Raw genomic sequence first — 18,396 nt, forward strand, 5'->3', positions numbered from 1 at the left:
TCCATGCACAACTCCAAATGAAAGGTAAATATTAACTCAAAAGATTCTGTTTGAAGGGCCCATTGTGCTTTTCAAGTAGAATAATCTCACCTGCAACCTACACATTCCATCGATATCATGTAATCAAAAGAGCGAAAATGATTCCAAAATCCAATATAATCCATGAAGATGAGGGGCCTAAAAGAACAAGCACCATTGAAACCTCAGATTTTGCCAGTTTTTCTTCAACAATGAAACCAGGAAATTGACGCTCATTTGCACGTTCTGGAAGATCTGCTTCTCCTCCATAACTACATTCGCAACGGCTACTCCCATGCAAAGAACCTTCTTCAATTGGAACTTCACCATTGCCTTGGACTTGTTCACTTTCGACTCCAGAGATTCCTGGTGAGTAACAAGGGCCGGGAATTTCCCTGCAATTGTGCAAAAAGCATTGTATCTTTGCATATGACTATGGGAGTACTGTATTAAATTGTCAAAAATGCAATACCAGCATCAATGTATAAAACTTCCTGCTTTGTTGAGACCAGGACCCGAAAGACGAGGGATCTGCTTTATGACAGATTCAGAGGCAAAAAAGGCATGATACTTCTTGGCAAGCTTCTTTACCAACTTTTTGTTCTTGTTTAGCTTCTTCAGTGCTTCTACATCCATGTAATCCATACCAATCTTCTCAGCCTGTAAACACAAATCAAACTGCTTCAAGAAAAAAATCATCACACAAAGGGCTAATCAAGCTGTACAAGCATGTAGTTTTATTCGAGTCGAGAAGGTTTTTTTTTTTGGTTCTAAGCAATGTAAGAAAACAAAGTTTCACCTAAGAAAGCAGCAGAATTACCTCTTCCACATGTTGAGCATCTCCAAGCATGCAGATCTTCATCTTGGGGTGAGGAATGTGTGGCAGCTTCATGGAACCACTGAACCGCTTGTCTTTCTGGGGGTCATAGTTTTTCAGCCCAATCTGGAGTTCGATGGTCTCTGAGAACTTACCATTTTTCTCCTTGGAATGAGCCACAATGGTCGAAATAGCTTCTCTAAGCGCATCGCTTTGAAGCATACTGCAAATAAGAAACCCAAAATCATTCATGAACAAAAAAGCTATAAATGAGAATATATGAAACAACTATGTGATTCATAAACGAAAATAACCAAGGATTAATCAAGAAACAAAAACAACTCATAACCATCACAACATTAGCACTGGAAAACAATTAATAGTTCAACTCATTAAATCGGACAAGAATATATGAATCCAGATGCAGCAAACAATATCATACCACCAATTAAAGTCCAAATTCACAAGCTAAAAGATTTACAATTTAAGTTTAAATTTTAAAAGAAACAAATTTCCACAGTACAGTCAATGAAACAAAGAATGAGCAAAGCTGATAATGACAACCATTTCATCTTCTCTAGGTGAATGTACCCAGCAAATTATCCTACAGAGCCGAATGAACCAAACTATTTTCATTCAAGTAATCAATAACAGCATTACAAACCTCGGATTTTTTTGAAAAAATAGAGTCCATTATATTTTGTTGTATAAATTACATTAAAATAAAACAAAATGAGTCCAAATGATAAAAAAACAAATATTTAAAATTACCTCATCTCAGAAACTCTGTTCTTTGCACGAAAAAAAAATACAAAATTGACCTGTAAAACACAGTTTTTAAGTCAATAGAAAACGAGCAAGTGAAGAACTAAAGTTAAATCTCAAAAAATTTGCAGCTGACTGCTGAGGAGCAAAGCTGTTGGCTACAGTTAAGCTAATAATATATATATATATATAAACTCTAGCCAGCTTATTTTGGGCCAAGGATATGTCCATTTAAGGTCGAGTTGGGATAAACTAGCCCAGGTTACTTTTGGAGGCTAAATTGGGAGAGAAGGCCTTGTATGCTTGGACAAGCTTGTGGAAGGCGAAGGTGGCTTTGGCCGAGGGTTTCTTTTGGAGGGTGAGATTTCATGGAGCTACTCAAATTCATGTGGATAGATGGGAAGGCTCGTCTCCACTATCCTTCTCTTCGAGGTACTTGGATAGCTCAAACACTCCTATTAGATGTCATGAGTTTATGGTCCAAGGTCAACCAAGATGGGATGATGAGAAAATCCGTTCGATTTTCATTAGAGAGGATGCTGATCGTATTCTCAGAGTGCTCATCTCCCCTATGCCAGAGGATAGGCTTTTATGGGAACACCACAATTCTGAATGTTATTCAACAAAGTCAGGATATAATTTGCTTCTTACGAAGGAGGGTACCGTCCGGAATAGGTCTAAAATTTGGAAGATCTTGACTAAGCTGCCCACACTTCCAAAAAATCAAAATCTTTGGACAGAGACTATGCAGTGACGTGTTGCCTATGGGGGAAAAGCTTCGGAATGCTCGACTGTCAGATGCGGTTTGCCCCCTTTGTAACTCGGACCAAGAATCTGCTATTCATACTTTGAAAAACTGTCCAAAAACCCGTTCAGTTCTCTTGATTTCAGATTTGAAAGATTCAATTGTGGACTGACAAGGGTTATCGTGCAAAGAATGGCTCGAAATGACAGTCTCAGCGCTTGAACCGGAGGGCTTCACAAATCTGATTGTCCTACTTTGGAACATTCGGGACGGACGAAATAAATGGGTTCATGATGGAGAAATGCAAGCAGAGCGCGAGATTGTCAACACGGCATGGGACTTCAATCTGACTTTGTGGATGCATTTTCAATTGGGAGGTCTAGAAGGGAGAATATCAAGATTGACCGAGATGGGACGTGGACGAGACCAAAGACAAGTTTCATAAAGATTAACGTGGATGGTGCTTTTATTGAAAACTCGAAAGAGATAATGGCTCGAGATCATCATGATATTGTCACGCCCTCAGAACCTTCAAGCTCAAACTGTCGGAGTATCAGAGTTAAGGTCTGACGAGACGTGCGACCTTAGACGTTTGTTGACACTTATGGGTCTTTTCTACGACTAAGTAAGCCTTACCCAAATCTAGTGAGCATGCAAACTCACCAAGGTTGGAACCAAGCCCTCATGTCTTTTAGGATGCATAAGCTTTAACACTAACGTGGCTACTCTAAGCCACCAAGGTTGGATTATGATGTGGAATTGCAAACACAAGCGTGCCTACTCCAAGCCACCAAGAGAAGCAACAAGCACCAAGAGAATAAAGAACAAAGAACAAAATAATAGAGTAAATGCCTCAGAGCTTTATTACTCTATCAAGAGAACGAATGGAATGAGATGATTTACAAATGAGGAGGAGAGACTCTCTATTTATAGTTGAGTTCCCTTTCAATCAATGACCAAGATCGATTTACATCAACAGTTAAGATCTGCCCAATTAATACAAGATCCCCTAAATAAAGGAAACCAAACTCAATCCTATCTAATTACATCCATTAGTAGGATTCTTTTCATGGATAGGTCTTCACACTAGATATGGTAAAACTCCCCCACAATATCTTCTTAATTTGTTGTCTCTTTGTATATTTACAAGCTCCTGTGATCATATCTAGATATGATGCCACTTTTATTTTGCACGACCAATGTGAATGGGCTCCACCACATTCTCCAAGTGATGGGCCAAGTTTGGTGGCCTTGACAAGCCCACGTTATGCATAAAACCTCTTTAGGAGACACTTGCACCAATATCACGGATCCAAGTATCACGGCCCGTGACATTCTCCCCCACCGAGCTTAGCGACGCCCTCATCGCTCCACTCGAAGATCGTGGGCAACATCACCTTGGACTCTTCTCAATGCCTTGGCTTGTTGCGGTCCTCCCATACGAACTGTTTGCCTTGGCTTCTGCCGTATGTAACTCTATGATCCCTCGCGCCATACATCAACTTGGTTGTATTTCTACGCCTCCACTTGCTCACGTCCTCATCTATAAGACTCGACCTTCCCATAAAGGCTATGATTGCTTTGGCTCTTGCTACCAAGTGATGAAATGGGCTAACACGCCCACAAATACATCTTTGTCATAAGAACCCTTTCCTACAAGTCTTGATTTATCTTATATTGGACCCTCCTTGTCCTGCAAAGTCTTGGATCCCTTCCAAACTTTGTTTCCTATGAGCTAAAGGTTAGGTCTTACTCGACCTATGCTAACTAAAGACAGTAAATCAAACTCAAAAGAACACTAGAATTGTGTTGACATGTACATTTTTTTATGATTTCATGGCATTTACTCAAAAATGTGCCAGCACTTCTTACTCCATGAAGTCTTACACTCTTCACATCGAACCCTTCTCATTGGAGTTCTTTGCGTCACCATGCATCAACACTTTCTCACGGTAAAGTTTGATGCCCCTTCTTGCCTCCTCCCTTCTAACTCGAAGGTTGGAGTTCACGTATGTAACATTCCAAACTATGGGTTAGTGACTAAATGGTAAAGTTTCATAATTTGGTGATTAAAGTAGAAAAATAGATTAGTTTAATGATTTATCTGAAAATAAATCCTAAAAATTGTTAGTAATTATCAAATGAAGTAGATGACAAAATGGTCATTTAACTAATAAATGAATTAAAAATAAATATGATAAGGATATATATGTTAGAGGGGATAAGGATGAAGAGATATTCTCTTCATCTTCTTCTTCTTCTTCATGTAAGAGAGAAAGAAAGAGCCAAGCTTGCAAAGGTAAGATTCTTTGTTAGCTGATTATTTGTTAATTTTAAGAGTGGGTTTTGATCATTAGGTAATACTTAAGCTTATGGAAAGATTAAGTTGTCCTAAAATCAAAAGATAAAGAAGTTATGAAAGATTAAAGAAAATGAGTTTCTTAAGAAAATTCTGGAAAAGAGTTAGTAAGTGAATTTTGAGAAGGAATTTGACTTGTCATCAATCTAAGTAAGAGATATGAAGTAATAGAATTGGATTTGAAACATGTTGCAAAATTGATGTAATTATTGAATTACATATGGAAGATAGGATTTTGAGGTTTAAGATGAAATAAATGAATATAGATTGGTTTAAGTATGTGTATTAGAGTTAAGAATGAAAAAGGGGATGATATATGAAGTGTTTGAGAGGAAATGAAGTAATTTTCGTGCTGAAAAATGATTTCTGGGTTAGGGGGAATCGGTACCCATTCAAAGGGGTACTGATACCCTCTCAAATGACATAATTCCATAATGTCATGAGGGTATCGATACCCCCAGTAGGGAATCGATACCCCCCTAAAGGAAAAATGTGAATATTGGTTTAATAAGTTTGTTTAAGTTGCTAGTATCCAATTACAAGGTGTAGATATCTAATGATTGCCTCCAAATGTACATTTATGTAGATTCTGCGCGTAAAGCAATTCCAGAACATTTGACAAGTAAGATCGATCAAGGGAAAGATAAGAGATTGGAATTGACTAGTGAGACCAAGGTGAGTGCATACTAGTAATATGTAGTGTTTAATGGAAATAATACTTGCGATGAGTCTATTTCCTAGAGTAATATGCATGAAGTCATGGACATGATTATGTGTTGTTATAATTATATGTGATTATCTGTATTACATTGATTGTATGTATGCATGACTAAAGATAATGATATGCTTTGTATATGTTATGTGATTATGAATAGGTAGAAAGGAAACAAATGATGATATAAGAATCTATTATAAGATATATGATATGAAAATATGATAGTGAGCTATGTGAAAGAAGCTATATGATACGATCTATGTGATTACATGCAACATATGATATTAGATATATATTTACACATACATGTGGTATGTGACAGAAGAGAAGGAACATGTGATTATGAGATCAATGATTACACGTACATGTGATACGTGACTGAAAAGAAAAGATATGTGTTTATAAGAGAAAGAATATGAATAAGTAATGTGAATTGTTATAAATGATAATGCCCATGTTATGTGATATGAGAGCTAGGGGTATAGTTGGCATGCCAAGGGTCGAGGGTTTACCTATGTTCTTCGGGACATATGGACTGTTTACCTATGTTCTTCGGAACATATGGACTGATTACCTAGGTTCTTCGGAATCTATGGACTGGTCCTTCGGGACATTGATCGAGCTGTGGTGACAGCATATGTGTGCACAACCTCAATGTACTCACATACCTTAAGTTCTCACTAGTGTACATGGGCTAATAAAGTGATTAAACAAGCATACTGAAGGTGATATGTATACGATGGGTTTATAAATGGTTATCAAAGGTAAGTGGTTTGAAATGTGTTACATGAACCATATGATGTTATGCGTGTTTCTTAATGATAATGATGGGCCAAGTTTGGTGGCCTTGACAAGCCCACGTTATGCATAAAACCTCTTTAGGAGACACTTGCACCAATATCACGGATCCAAGTATCACGGCCCGTGACATTCTCCCCCACCGAGCTTAGCGACGCCCTCATCGCTCCACTCGAAGATCGTGGGCAACATCACCTTGGACTCTTCTCAATGCCTTGGCTTGTTGCGGTCCTCCCATACGAACTGTTTGCCTTGGCTTCTGCCGCATGTAACTCTATGATCCCTCGCGCCATACATCAACTTGGTTGTATTTCTACGCCTCCACTTGCTCACGTCCTCATCTATAAGACTCGACCTTCCCATAAAGGCTATGATTGCTTTGGCTCTTGCTACCAAGTGATGAAATGGGCTAACACGCCCACAAATACATCTTTGTCATAAGAACCCTTTCCTACAAGTCTTGATTTATCTTATATTGGACCCTCCTTGTCCTGCAAAGTCTTGGATCCCTTCCAAACTTTGTTTCCTATGAGCTAAAGGTTAGGTCTTACTCGACCTATGCTAACTAAAGACAATAAATCAAACTCAAAAGAACACTAGAATTGTGTTGACATGTACATTTTTTTATGATTTCATGGCATTTACTCAAAAATGTGCCAGCACTTCTTACTCCATGAAGTCTTACACTCTTCACATCGAACCCTTCTCATTGGAGTTCTTTGCGTCACCATGCATCAACACTTTCTCACGGTAAAGTTTGATGCCCCTTCTTGCCTCCTCCCTTCTAACTCGAAGGTTGGAGTTCACGTATGTAACATTCCAAACTATGGGTTAGTGACTAAATGGTAAAGTTTCAGAATTTGGTGATTAAAGTAGAAAAATAGATTAGTTTAATGATTTATCTGAAAATAAATCCTAAAAATTGTTAGTAATTATCAAATGAAGTAGATGACAAAATGGTCATTTAACTAATAAATGAATTAAAAATAAATATGATAAGGATATATATGTTAGAGGGGATAAGGATGAAGAGATATTCTCTTCATCTTCTTCTTCTTCTTCATGTACGAGAGAAAGAAAGAGCCAAGCTTGCAAAGGTAAGATTCTTTGTTAGCTGATTATTTGTTAATTTTAAGAGTGGGTTTTGATCATTAGGTAATACTTAAGCTTATGGAAAGCTTAAGTTGTCCTAAAATCAAAAGATAAAGAAGTTATGAAAGATTAAAGAAAATGAGTTTCTTAAGAAAATTCTGGAAAAGAGTTAGTAAGTGAATTTTGAGAAGGAATTTGACTTGTCATCAATCTAAGTAAGAGATATGAAGTAATAGAATTGGATTTGAAACATGTTGCAAAATTGATGTAATTATTGAATTACATATGGAAGATAGGATTTTGAGGTTTAAGATGAAATAAATAAATATAGATTGGTTTAAGTATGTGTACTAGAGTTAAGAATGAAAAAGGGGATATATATGAAGTGTTTGAGAGAAATGAAGTAATTTTCGTGCTGAAAAATGATTTCTGGGTTAGGGGGAATCGGTACCCATTCAAAGGGGTACTGATACCCTCTCAAATGACATAATTCCAGAATGTCATGAGGGTATCGATACCCCCAGTAGGGAATCGATACCCCCCTAAAGGAAAAATGTGAATATTGGTTTAATAAGTTTGTTTAAGTTGCTAGTATCCAATTACAAGGTGTAGATATCTAATGATTGCCTCCAAATGTACATTTATGTAGATTCTGCGCGTAAAGCAATTCCAGAACATTTGACAAGTAAGATCGATCAAGGGAAAGATAAGAGATTGGAATTGACTAGTGAGACCAAGGTGAGTGCATACTAGTAATATGTAGTGTTTAATGGAAATAATACTTGCGATGAGTCTATTTCCTAGAGTAATATGCATGAAGTCATGGACATGATTATGTGTTGTTATAATTATATGTGATTATCTGTATTACATTGATTGTATGTATGCATGACTAAAGATAATGATATGCTTTGTATATGTTATGTGATTATGAATAGGTAGAAAGGAAACAAATGATGATATAAGAATCTATTATAAGATATATGATATGAAAATATGATAGTGAGCTATGTGAAAGAAGCTATATGATACGATCTATGTGATTACATGCAACATATGATATTAGATATATATTTACACATACATGTGGTATGTGACAGAAGAGAAGGAACATGTGATTATGAGATCAATGATTACACGTACATGTGATACGTGACTGAAAAGAAAAGATATGTGTTTATAAGAGAAAGAATATGAATAAGTAATGTGAATTGTTATAAATGATAATGCCCATGTTATGTGATATGAGAGCTAGGGGTATAGTTGGCATGCCAAGGGTCGAGGGTTTACCTATGTTCTTCGGGACATATGGACTGTTTACCTATGTTCTTCGGGACATATGGACTGATTACCTAGGTTCTTCGGAATCTATGGACTGGTCCTTCGGGACATTGATCGAGCTGTGGTGACAGCATATGTGTGCACAACCTCAATGTACTCACATACCTTAAGTTCTCACTAGTGTACATGGGCTAATAAAGTGATTAAACAAGCATACTGAAGGTGATATGTATACGATGGGTTTATAAATGGTTATCAAAGGTAAGTGGTTTGAAATGTGTTACATGAACCATATGATGTTATGTGTGTTTCTTAATGATAATGATGGTATATGTTTATGTATGCTTATGTTATATGAAATATTATATGTTTTATATGCCTCACTAAGTCAATGACTTAGCGTGTAATTGTTTCACACGTAGGTTTCGAGAAGAGTAAAGAGTAATGCGGGGCAAGACAGGTCAGTTCTCCTTACCAAATGTCATATCAGAAAATATATGTACTGTATATAGAGTGTAGTTGGCATGTAGTCTAAAGATATAAATTGTATGAACTCTAATATATATTTGTAAACGTTTTGAATAAGTTAAATGTTATAAAAGTTTTTAAATTACTCACTATTTTATACGAATAAATGTTTGAAAAGTCAATGTGACACTTCGGACTCGTATCCGGGTTGGATACGGGTTGGGGGTGTTACATTTAATGGTATCAGAGCGACGGTTTAGCCGATTCTAGGCTAAAAACGAAGTCGAAAGTGTTTTAAAAAGTGTACATGCCAACACAAAGTGAAAAATTTTCTGATCTGATAGGGTAAGGAGTGTGTTGTCTTGTTCATAGAGTTAAATTGTTATGTTATATAAGATAAGTGAATACTGAGAATGATTTATGAAATTTATATATATGTTTATATGATATGATGGATGATATGTGAACATATGCAATTGACATATGTTATATAATATGAATTGGATGAGCATATGCACACATGATATCTGATAGAAGAAATGATATGAGCACATGAAAATATGAGAGTTTCCAAAGTGAAATACAAGACGATAGACCTGAAGGTAATAGCATTCACCTGCCCTGGCCAGGCAGGGAGAAGAGCGAAAACCTCAGGGAATGTCTGTATAAGATTAGAGAATGATTCATAATGTTGAATGATATTCCGATGTGTTTTTAATTGTATACTTCGTTAACTCATAGATTGAATGTATCGAAATAGTTAAAAGAGTTATGAGCACCCGATCTCAAGGGTGAATTTGAGGAAGGCTCTGTTGTTACAGACCTTTGGATATATGATATGAAGATAATGCTAGAAGATGTTCATTTCTCCATAGTGGAGAAATTAAATTGAGAAGTTTGTTATTATGTGGATAAGATGAAATATGGTGAACGAGTGTCACCATAAGGATGTTAAAAGATCAAGTGACGCGGTTATTGTTTGTAAAAGAGTTTGTATTCTAGATGGAAAGAGTTAGCATTGGCTGACAAGAGTATGTGATGAAAATGTAATGGAATTATAATATATTGACAGGTTATGATAACCAAATATGAAGATGATTTGGATACAGTTGTATAGTTTGATCATAGTAAGGTATTGTGGTGAAGAAGATAAAGATTTGTATGTTTGAAGGAAATACAAGTACAATAGATGATAAGAATGAGTAAAAGTTTGGATTGTGGTGAATTAATTAGAAAATGAGGAAAGAAATCAATTGATTGATTTTTGATTTTGAGTGATAAGAATTGATGTTACTGTCTACAAGATAAGTAACATTATATGAATGAAATCAGAGTTACGAATTTGAAACAAAGGGATAGTATTGTGTATAAGAAAGAGTGTGGATATGATAAGGATTTGTACTTTAGAATGAAAGAGTTAGCGTTGACTAACAAGATTTTGTGATGAAATTGTATTGGATATAATTGTATATTTTGATTACGTAAATGTGATATAGTGAATGAAGTGAGGATTCGTATGGAAGTGTAAATGATAAGTTCGATATAGAAACACGAAACGTGTGCAAGGTGATGTGAAAATATTGTTTGACTCCTTAAAGTATATGTTTAATCACAATTGAAGAAGATTTAAAGTTGTGTTTTGGTCAAATGATGACGAAATACAAGTTTGGTATGGTTATAAGGTAATTAGAGAGTTATGAAGAAATAGATGGATTTATGATATAGAGTGATGAGATGGATGTTACTGTCAATGTGATGAGTGACATTATATGGAATTTTAGAAAGGTCAAAGGAAAAATGCATAATCGAATGAGAGAAAAGACAACAATGGATTGGTATTACTGGTTATTGTTTATATGATAAGCAACAGAAGATGAATGTATAAACGAAAAAGATAGTTGAAAAATTAAAGGATTGAAAAGTAAGTTTCTGATGATGACAAGAAAGAATAAGTCAGGGAAGCAACATAAGAACATTAGAAGATATGTTCTTATTAAGATGTGCAGTGAAAATTCGAGGACGAATTTTCTTATAAGGAGGGGAGAGTTGTAACATTCCAAACTATGGGTTAGTGACTAAATGGTAAAGTTTCAGAATTTGGTGATTAAAGTAGAAAAATAGATTAGTTTAATGATTTATCTGAAAATAAATCCTAAAAATTGTTAGTAATTATCAAATGAAGTAGATGACAAAATGGTCATTTAACTAATAAATGAATTAAAATAAATGATAAGGATATATATGTTAGAGGGGATAAGGATGAAGAGATATTCTCTTCATCTTCTTCTTCTTCTTCATGTACGAGAGAAAGAAAGAGCCAAGCTTGCAAAGGTAAGATTCTTTGTTAGCTGATTATTTGTTAATTTTAAGAGTGTGTTTTGATCATTAGGTAATACTTAAGCTTATGGAAAGCTTAAGTTGTCCTAAAATCAAAAGATAAAGAAGTTATGAAAGATTAAAGAAAATGAGTTTCTTAAGAAAATTCTGGAAAAGAGTTAGTAAGTGAATTTTGAGAAGGAATTTGACTTGTCATCAATCTAAGTAAGAGATATGAAGTAATAGAATTGGATTTGAAACATGTTGCAAAATTGATGTAATTATTGAATTACATATGGAAGATAGGATTTTGAGGTTTAAGATGAAATAAATGAATATAGATTGGTTTAAGTATGTGTACTAGAGTTAAGAATGAAAAAGGGGATGATATATGAAGTGTTTGAGAGGAAATAAAGTAATTTTCGTGCTGAAAAATGATTTCTGGGTTAGGGGGAATCGGTACCCATTCAAAGGGGTACTGATACCCTCTCAAACGACATAATTCTAGAATGTCATGAGGGTATCGATACCCCCAGTAGGGAATCGATACCCCCCTAAAGGAAAAATGTGAATATTGGTTTAATAAGTTTGTTTAAGTTGCTAGTATCCAATTACAAGGTGTAAATATCTAATGATTGCCTCCAAATGTACATTTATGTAGATTCTGCGCGTAAAGCAATTCCAGAACATTTGACAAGTAAGATCGATCAAGGGAAAGATAAGAGATTGGAATTGACTAGTGAGACCAAGGTGAGTGCATACTAGTAATATGTAGTGTTTAATGGAAATAATACTTGCGATGAGTCTATTTCCTAGAGTAATATGCATGAAGTCATGGACATGATTATGTGTTGTTATAATTATATGTGATTATCTGTATTACATTGATTGTATGTATGCATGACTAAAGATAATGATATGCTTTGTATATGTTATGTGATTATGAATAGGTAGAAAGGAAACAAATGATGATATAAGAATCTATTATAAGATATATGATATGAAAATATGATAGTGAGCTATGTGAAAGAAGCTATATGATACGATCTATGTGATTACATGCAACATATGATATTAGATATATATTTACACATACATGTGGTATGTGACAGAAGAGAAGGAACATGTGATTATGAGATCAATGATTACACGTACATGTGATACGTGACTGAAAAGAAAAGATATGTGTTTATAAGAGAAAGAATATGAATAAGTAATGTGAATTGTTATAAATGATAATGCCCATGTTATGTGATATGAGAGCTAGGGGTATAGTTGGCATGCCAAGGGTCGAGGGTTTACCTATGTTCTTCGGGACATATGGACTGTTTACCTATGTTCTTCGGAACATATGGACTGATTACCTAGGTTCTTCGGAATCTATGGACTGGTCCTTCGGGACATTGATCGAGCTGTGGTGACAGCATATGTGTGCACAACCTCAATGTACTCACATACCTTAAGTTCTTACTAGTGTACATGGGCTAATAAAGTGATTAAACAAGCATACTGAAGGTGATATGTATACGATGGGTTTATAAATGGTTATCAAAGGTAAGTGGTTTGAAATGTGTTACATGAACCATATGATGTTATGTGTGTTTCTTAATGATAATGATGGTATATGTTTATGTATGCTTATGTTATATGAAATATTATATGTTTTATATGCCTCACTAAGTCAATGACTTAGCGTGTAATTGTTTCACACGTAGGTTTCGAGAAGAGTAAAGAGTAATGCGGGGCAAGACAGGTCAGTTCTCCTTACCAAATGTCAGATCAGAAAATATATGTACTGTATATAGAGTGTAGTTGGCATGTAGTCTAAAGATATAAATTGTATGAACTCTAATATATATTTGTAAACGTTTTGAATAAGTTAAATGTTATAAAAGTTTTTAAATTACTCACTATTTTATACGAATAAATGTTTGAAAAGTCAATGTGACACTTCGGACTCGTATCCGGGTTGGATACGGGTTGGGGGTGTTACAACGTACCACCTTGTAAATCGGTAGTTTCTCTATGGTTACCTTGTCCCTCAATGTCTTGACCCCCTTCGAATTTTGTCTAATAGTCTCTGAAGGACAATTCTTCACTTGAACATCCTCGGCAAGTGATCGCTTGTAAATGTATATGTTAAGGCAAGCAAATCTGTGCAAGTATACACAATCAATTCAAGTAATATAGGGTAAGTGAGTATCGTCTCCACAGGGATTGGTTGAGAAATATATTTTCACCACAACTAGAACTAATGTCACAAACTAAGTCCTACTAAATATCAACTTAAGAACTAATATTAATAAGACAAAGAATTGATTTAACAATTGCAGAAAAGTTTGGTCGAGGCAAAATAAGTATGCAAAATGCTAAAGTAAAATAAAACCAGACAAGTGTTGATGCAAACAACCTCACATATTCAGACATATCATAGAGCACTTATGCTAAACCCTTAGTTTGAAAACAATTATTTCTAAGTCTAGAATGAATTATTATGACTTGCTAAACTGCCCGACAGGATTACTAGGTATTCTTAGACGGTTCCTATGGCAATACTCCTCAGCGTTAACTACAACCCTTGGTTTGTCAAACTGTTGTTGTAGCGATACCTCTTAGCATAAACTATAGGCATTGTCTATCATACTCTAGCGTCTATCTCTTTTAGTCGATTAAAACTTACTCCTTATCTATAAGGTAACAAGTTAGAACTTCACCATCCCGGATTCATTCCATTGCTCACGTGGATCTATCTTAATTCTCTCGAATCTAAGAATCACTATCTAGACAAAAGGCTATCTCTCGATGCTCTTATATTTCCAAGACATGTTTTACTAATACCCCAGACGATCTCTCGATGCTCTTACAGCGTAAGGTGAAATATTTAAACATTGAGCAAAACAGTCATACGCAAAGCATAATTCATCATTCATAAAACATAAAAATATTGTTAAGGAAAAACAAAGTTTAACACCAAGTAAGACATTCATGGTGCTATCAAAGATCATCCAGAATTCAACGTTTAATACAACCCAAAATAGATAAAAAGTTAAGAACAAAGGAAGAACGACTCCCAAAACTGAAGGCTCTGTCGCAACGATTCTAATCAGCACTATGCCTGCCTTGGTGATCACCGCTCTGCTAAAGTTTGGCTATGGAGGACACCAAGGAAGGTCGATGGGTAGACGGTGAAGAAGCACTACAGTTGTTTGCTCATGCCTTGGGTAAAGCTCTTATCTCTTCTTCCTTGCCTCCTCTTCTTTGTCGGCTACAACTGATTATTTATAAGGAAATATCTCTTAGGGCTTTGCATGCTTTTGGAGTTTCCTTAGATAACCATTATTAAATGTCTAGACTAAAAAGGAAAGACGGTTGTCAGAATAATTAAGGCTTTGCTTGCATGTGAAGTAGGTCATCCAGCTGGCTTGTGACATAGGCGGTTTTGTCACTCATGCTTCAGACTTCTTCAGATAAACCTTACCTCGACGAGATAAATCTGCTCCTTACGTTATCGTCTGTTCCGTTGGCCTTTGCAAATTTACGTTGTCACGACTGAAATGTTATTTCTTTGTAAGTTTCCTGCACAAACACAATACAAGCAACCCTTTCTCCTCAGCAGCATCAGTCAAACCAAATAAATCTTTCCTAAGCAAAAATTTATCCACCACAAGCTAATATAACCTATATGCAACTAAAATGCTATGCATACTTTGTTTAGCCGAGCAATAACTTAAGTGAAAAGACTGTAAATTGAGCCTTTTTACGGAGTTATCACACCCTCAAACTTAAGCTATTGCTTGTCCTCAAGCAATGTTCAATAACTAGAAGAAAATCAAAATTATCATGGCAAGCAGTGTTAAGAAAATCATAGGGTTTGAGATTTCAGCCCTCAGCAAAAATTGTTTGGCCTCATGTTCGACAGTCATATCAGTCAAGTCCCTTCCCTAGTCAGGATTCCTTGCTATAGTGTATGCGTGATTGTAACCAGTCTATGCATAAAGGTAATTAGAAAACTTAAGTAAGAACTTCTAGTTTGTCAAGGCAATAAATTATTTGTCAGGCTTAGTTTATACTACTAGTTATTTATCAATTTTTTTATACAGGGGAGTCAGCTCATCACACCTACCGTTCCACACTCTAGGTGAAAGGGAGCATACCTTTCACCCCCAAGCTAGTCGGACAGAGTCATCCTATGACTACTTTCATTCACTCATATGTTGTGGCTACTCTTAATTTCTTATGGAGTTTTTCTGTTTATGCCTTTGTACAGAGGAGTGTCATTTCTTTTTTCCTTCTTATTTTTCCAATTTTTAAACACTAGAGAGTTTTCAGTTCACCTTTAAAATATTTTTGAAGTCTCGGCAAGCAGAAAGTTCTTTTCCAAAAATTTACAGCTTACCTGAAGTAAAGACAACCTACAATCTTGTTTATAAAACTTTAAAGAATCAGGCGTAAGGTTGGTTCTCTTCTTTAGAAAGTCTTAACAATAATTCTGGCCTAGGCAATCAAATTATGCATTCATCATTGGGCATCCTTAATTCATTCCTAACAATAATCTTAACCTACTATGTCATGACAACCAAAAATTTTCAACCAATTATGATCAACTGCTTTCTAACAAAGTATGGCAGAATATGGTACAATACCTCCCCCAAACTTGAGGGATGCATTATCCCCAATGCATGAAGTCTAAAACTACATGAAGCTAAATGCAAATGCGAAATAAAAGAAAACTAAAATAGAAACTCACTGTGGTGGGGTGTCTTGGCTAGAAACCCTCGTTCGACGTCATTTGGGATGATAGGGACTTTCGGATCCCGAGTCTACTACTGCTGGTGTTGAGGAAGATGGCTAGAGTATACGGTCTGTCGTTCTCTTATAGCACTTTTTGCTGGTCGAGGCTTGTGCTGGAATTCACTGCTCGGCAGTAGGAGTTGGTTGTGCTGGAATTAGTACTGGACTAGGATCTGTTGCTGGGACCGGTGTAGCTTGACTGGCTGGGGACTGTATAGGACCGTGCTCGGGTTGCTTCGATGTTGGAGTAAAATCTTCATCGGGGAAGAAGTTGGGTAGGCTATCTTGACTGTTCTCGGAGGTGGAAAAGGAGGAGGAGCTGAGGAACTCTTCTGTGTCGCCTTGACTTTCATCTGGTACGGGTGGGACATGGGTTGTTAGTGGTGGCATATCGGTAGGAACTTCTTGGGGAACTTTTGGAGGGACATGTGATGTCGAGGCATGGAATGTGCTGCCACTCGCATTGTATTTGAGGATGACATTGGGGAAGGTTGGCGGTTTGGTATTAGTGTTTGGGAGCAACTCTTTGAAAAAGGCGTTGAGTTGTATGTCCCTCGCCTTGATATGCTCGAAGTAAATTTCCATGTGGTACTCCAGGAGTTCGATCTTTTCACGCGTTTCTCGAGTGTACGTGACCATAACAACCATTCTAGCCGCGACAACTGATTTTTCTCCCCACTCCAAACCTTCATGCGGGTCTTTGAGATGGGCGTAGAACTCCCTTACCATCGCCGGTGCTACAGCTTTGGGATGGCGAGCAAACTTCTCCCAGTTGTGTTTCTTTATTACGTCCATCATTTTCGGTCCAAACGGTTCCTCATCCGAGGCTGGGAAAACGAATCCATCTTCCAAATATACTTGATGTTTTTGAAAGATCTTGAAGCGCGCTTCTGCTTCGGCTGTTTGGAAAAGTTTGAAACTCTGTGTTGGGGATGGGGCTTTCCTTGTTCTTACCATTATACTTGGCTGAAATTAGTGGTGGCGAGGGGGTGAAATTTGTTGAAAGAATTTTTTTTCTTGTTTAGTAGAGAGAGAATGAGGCACGATGAAGAAGAAGAAGTTGGGAGGTTTGTTTCTTTGGAAAGTAATGAGTGGTTTCGGGTTATTTTTATCCTTACATGTAGTGGAAATATTTTTGCATTTAATGAAAAATATCTGATTGGACATAAAGTGGGGGAAAAGATATCTGTCCCTCTTTATTCTACCGCCAAAACCATGCATCCTAGGGTTTTCTTTTATTCTCATGCATGCTCTAACTCCCCATGCTGCGACGTGTTCCTTGCTTGCCTATAATAAGAAACAAGAAAAAAGAAAAAAAATAAAACGGATAATGAAAGCAGAAAATAACTCAATTTATTTATGTATATAATTCAAAATTTTCGTTGCCTAGGCAATGAATTTTGTTCAAGAAAAAAAAGCAAACTCTTGGGCATCATGTGTCAACGATGCCGGTTTGTCGCGCATGACTGGAGCTCCTTTGTACTCCTTGAGTCTCTGGCCATTCACCTTGAAGATAGAACCATCATTTTGGTTCTGGATTTCAATTGCTCCATTGCTATGGAATTGGTGTACGATGAATGGTCCTGGCCATCATGATTTTAGCTTGTCGGGAATAACTTAAGACATGAATTGTAGAGCAGTACTTGTTATCCAGAATAGAAATACCTCGGTAATATTTTTTTGTCATGCCATCGTTTTGTTTTCTCTTTGTATAGGCGGGCATTCTTGTATGCGTGTGCTCTGAAATCATCCATCTCATTCAGTTTCAAGAGTCTTATTTCTCCAGCAAACTGGCCATCCATGTTTAGCTTTTTATGGCCCAATAGGCTTTATGTTCTAATTCAACGAACATATGACATTCTTTTCCATAGACCAGTTTGAACGGTGACATTCCAAACGGTGTCTTGAATACTGTGCGATAAGCCCATAGTGCTTCATCTAGCTTCGGCAACCAATCCTTTCGACTTGGGTTGACCATTTTCTAAAGGATCTGTTTAATTTCCCAGTTTGACACTTTGACTTGTCCATTCGTTTGAGGGTGATACGCCATAGCAATCCTATGTCGTACTCCATATCGCTTCAATGCCTTGGCAATCAATTTGTTGTCAAAATGTGTGCCTTCATCGCTGATAATAGCTCGTGGTGTTCCAAATCGGGTGAATATATTTTTGTGCAAAATTTTAACACCGTCTTGGAATCATTTTTAGGTGTAGTAATGGCCTCAACCCATT

General features: G+C 36.4%; 1 protein-coding gene across 2 annotated transcripts; it reads right to left on the reverse strand.

Moving 5' to 3' along the window:
* Window positions 1-162: 162 nt before the first annotated feature.
* On the reverse strand, window positions 163-17,678 carry LOC120199290 (60S ribosomal protein L10a-like). 2 transcript variants are annotated; one of them, XM_039200416.1, is made up of 6 exons: window positions 17,672-17,678; window positions 6,469-6,473; window positions 1,607-1,656; window positions 839-1,058; window positions 513-678; window positions 163-413 (listed from the first exon to the last, which is right to left on the reverse strand). In XM_039200416.1, the coding sequence occupies exons 3-6, from the start codon at window positions 1,609-1,611 to the stop codon at window positions 178-180; spliced, it is 627 nt and encodes a 208-aa protein (XP_039056347.1). In that variant the 5' UTR covers window positions 1,612-1,656; window positions 6,469-6,473; window positions 17,672-17,678; the 3' UTR covers window positions 163-177. The 2 variants fall into 2 exon arrangements, with proteins under 2 accessions (XP_039056347.1, XP_039056348.1); XM_039200417.1 differs by lacking the exon at window positions 17,672-17,678 and adding an exon at window positions 11,361-11,369 and having other exon boundaries at window positions 6,469-6,476.
* Window positions 17,679-18,396: the final 718 nt, after the last annotated feature.

The sequence above is a fragment of the Hibiscus syriacus genome, unplaced genomic scaffold, assembly GCF_006381635.1.
Source record: "Hibiscus syriacus cultivar Baekdansim isolate YM2019G1 unplaced genomic scaffold, ASM638163v2 tig00005406_pilon, whole genome shotgun sequence".
Taxonomy (NCBI): domain Eukaryota; kingdom Viridiplantae; phylum Streptophyta; class Magnoliopsida; order Malvales; family Malvaceae; genus Hibiscus; species Hibiscus syriacus.

Bases quoted from the DNA above. Each gene is read 5' to 3' on its own strand.
- LOC120199290 (XM_039200416.1), bottom strand. The intron at 679-838 runs GTAATTCTGCTG...TTGTGTTTACAG, and splicing joins ATGCTCAACATGTGGAAGAG to GCTGAGAAGATTGGTATGGA. The intron at 414-512 runs GAAGTTTTATAC...GCACAATTGCAG, and splicing joins TCCTGGTCTCAACAAAGCAG to GGAAATTCCCGGCCCTTGTT.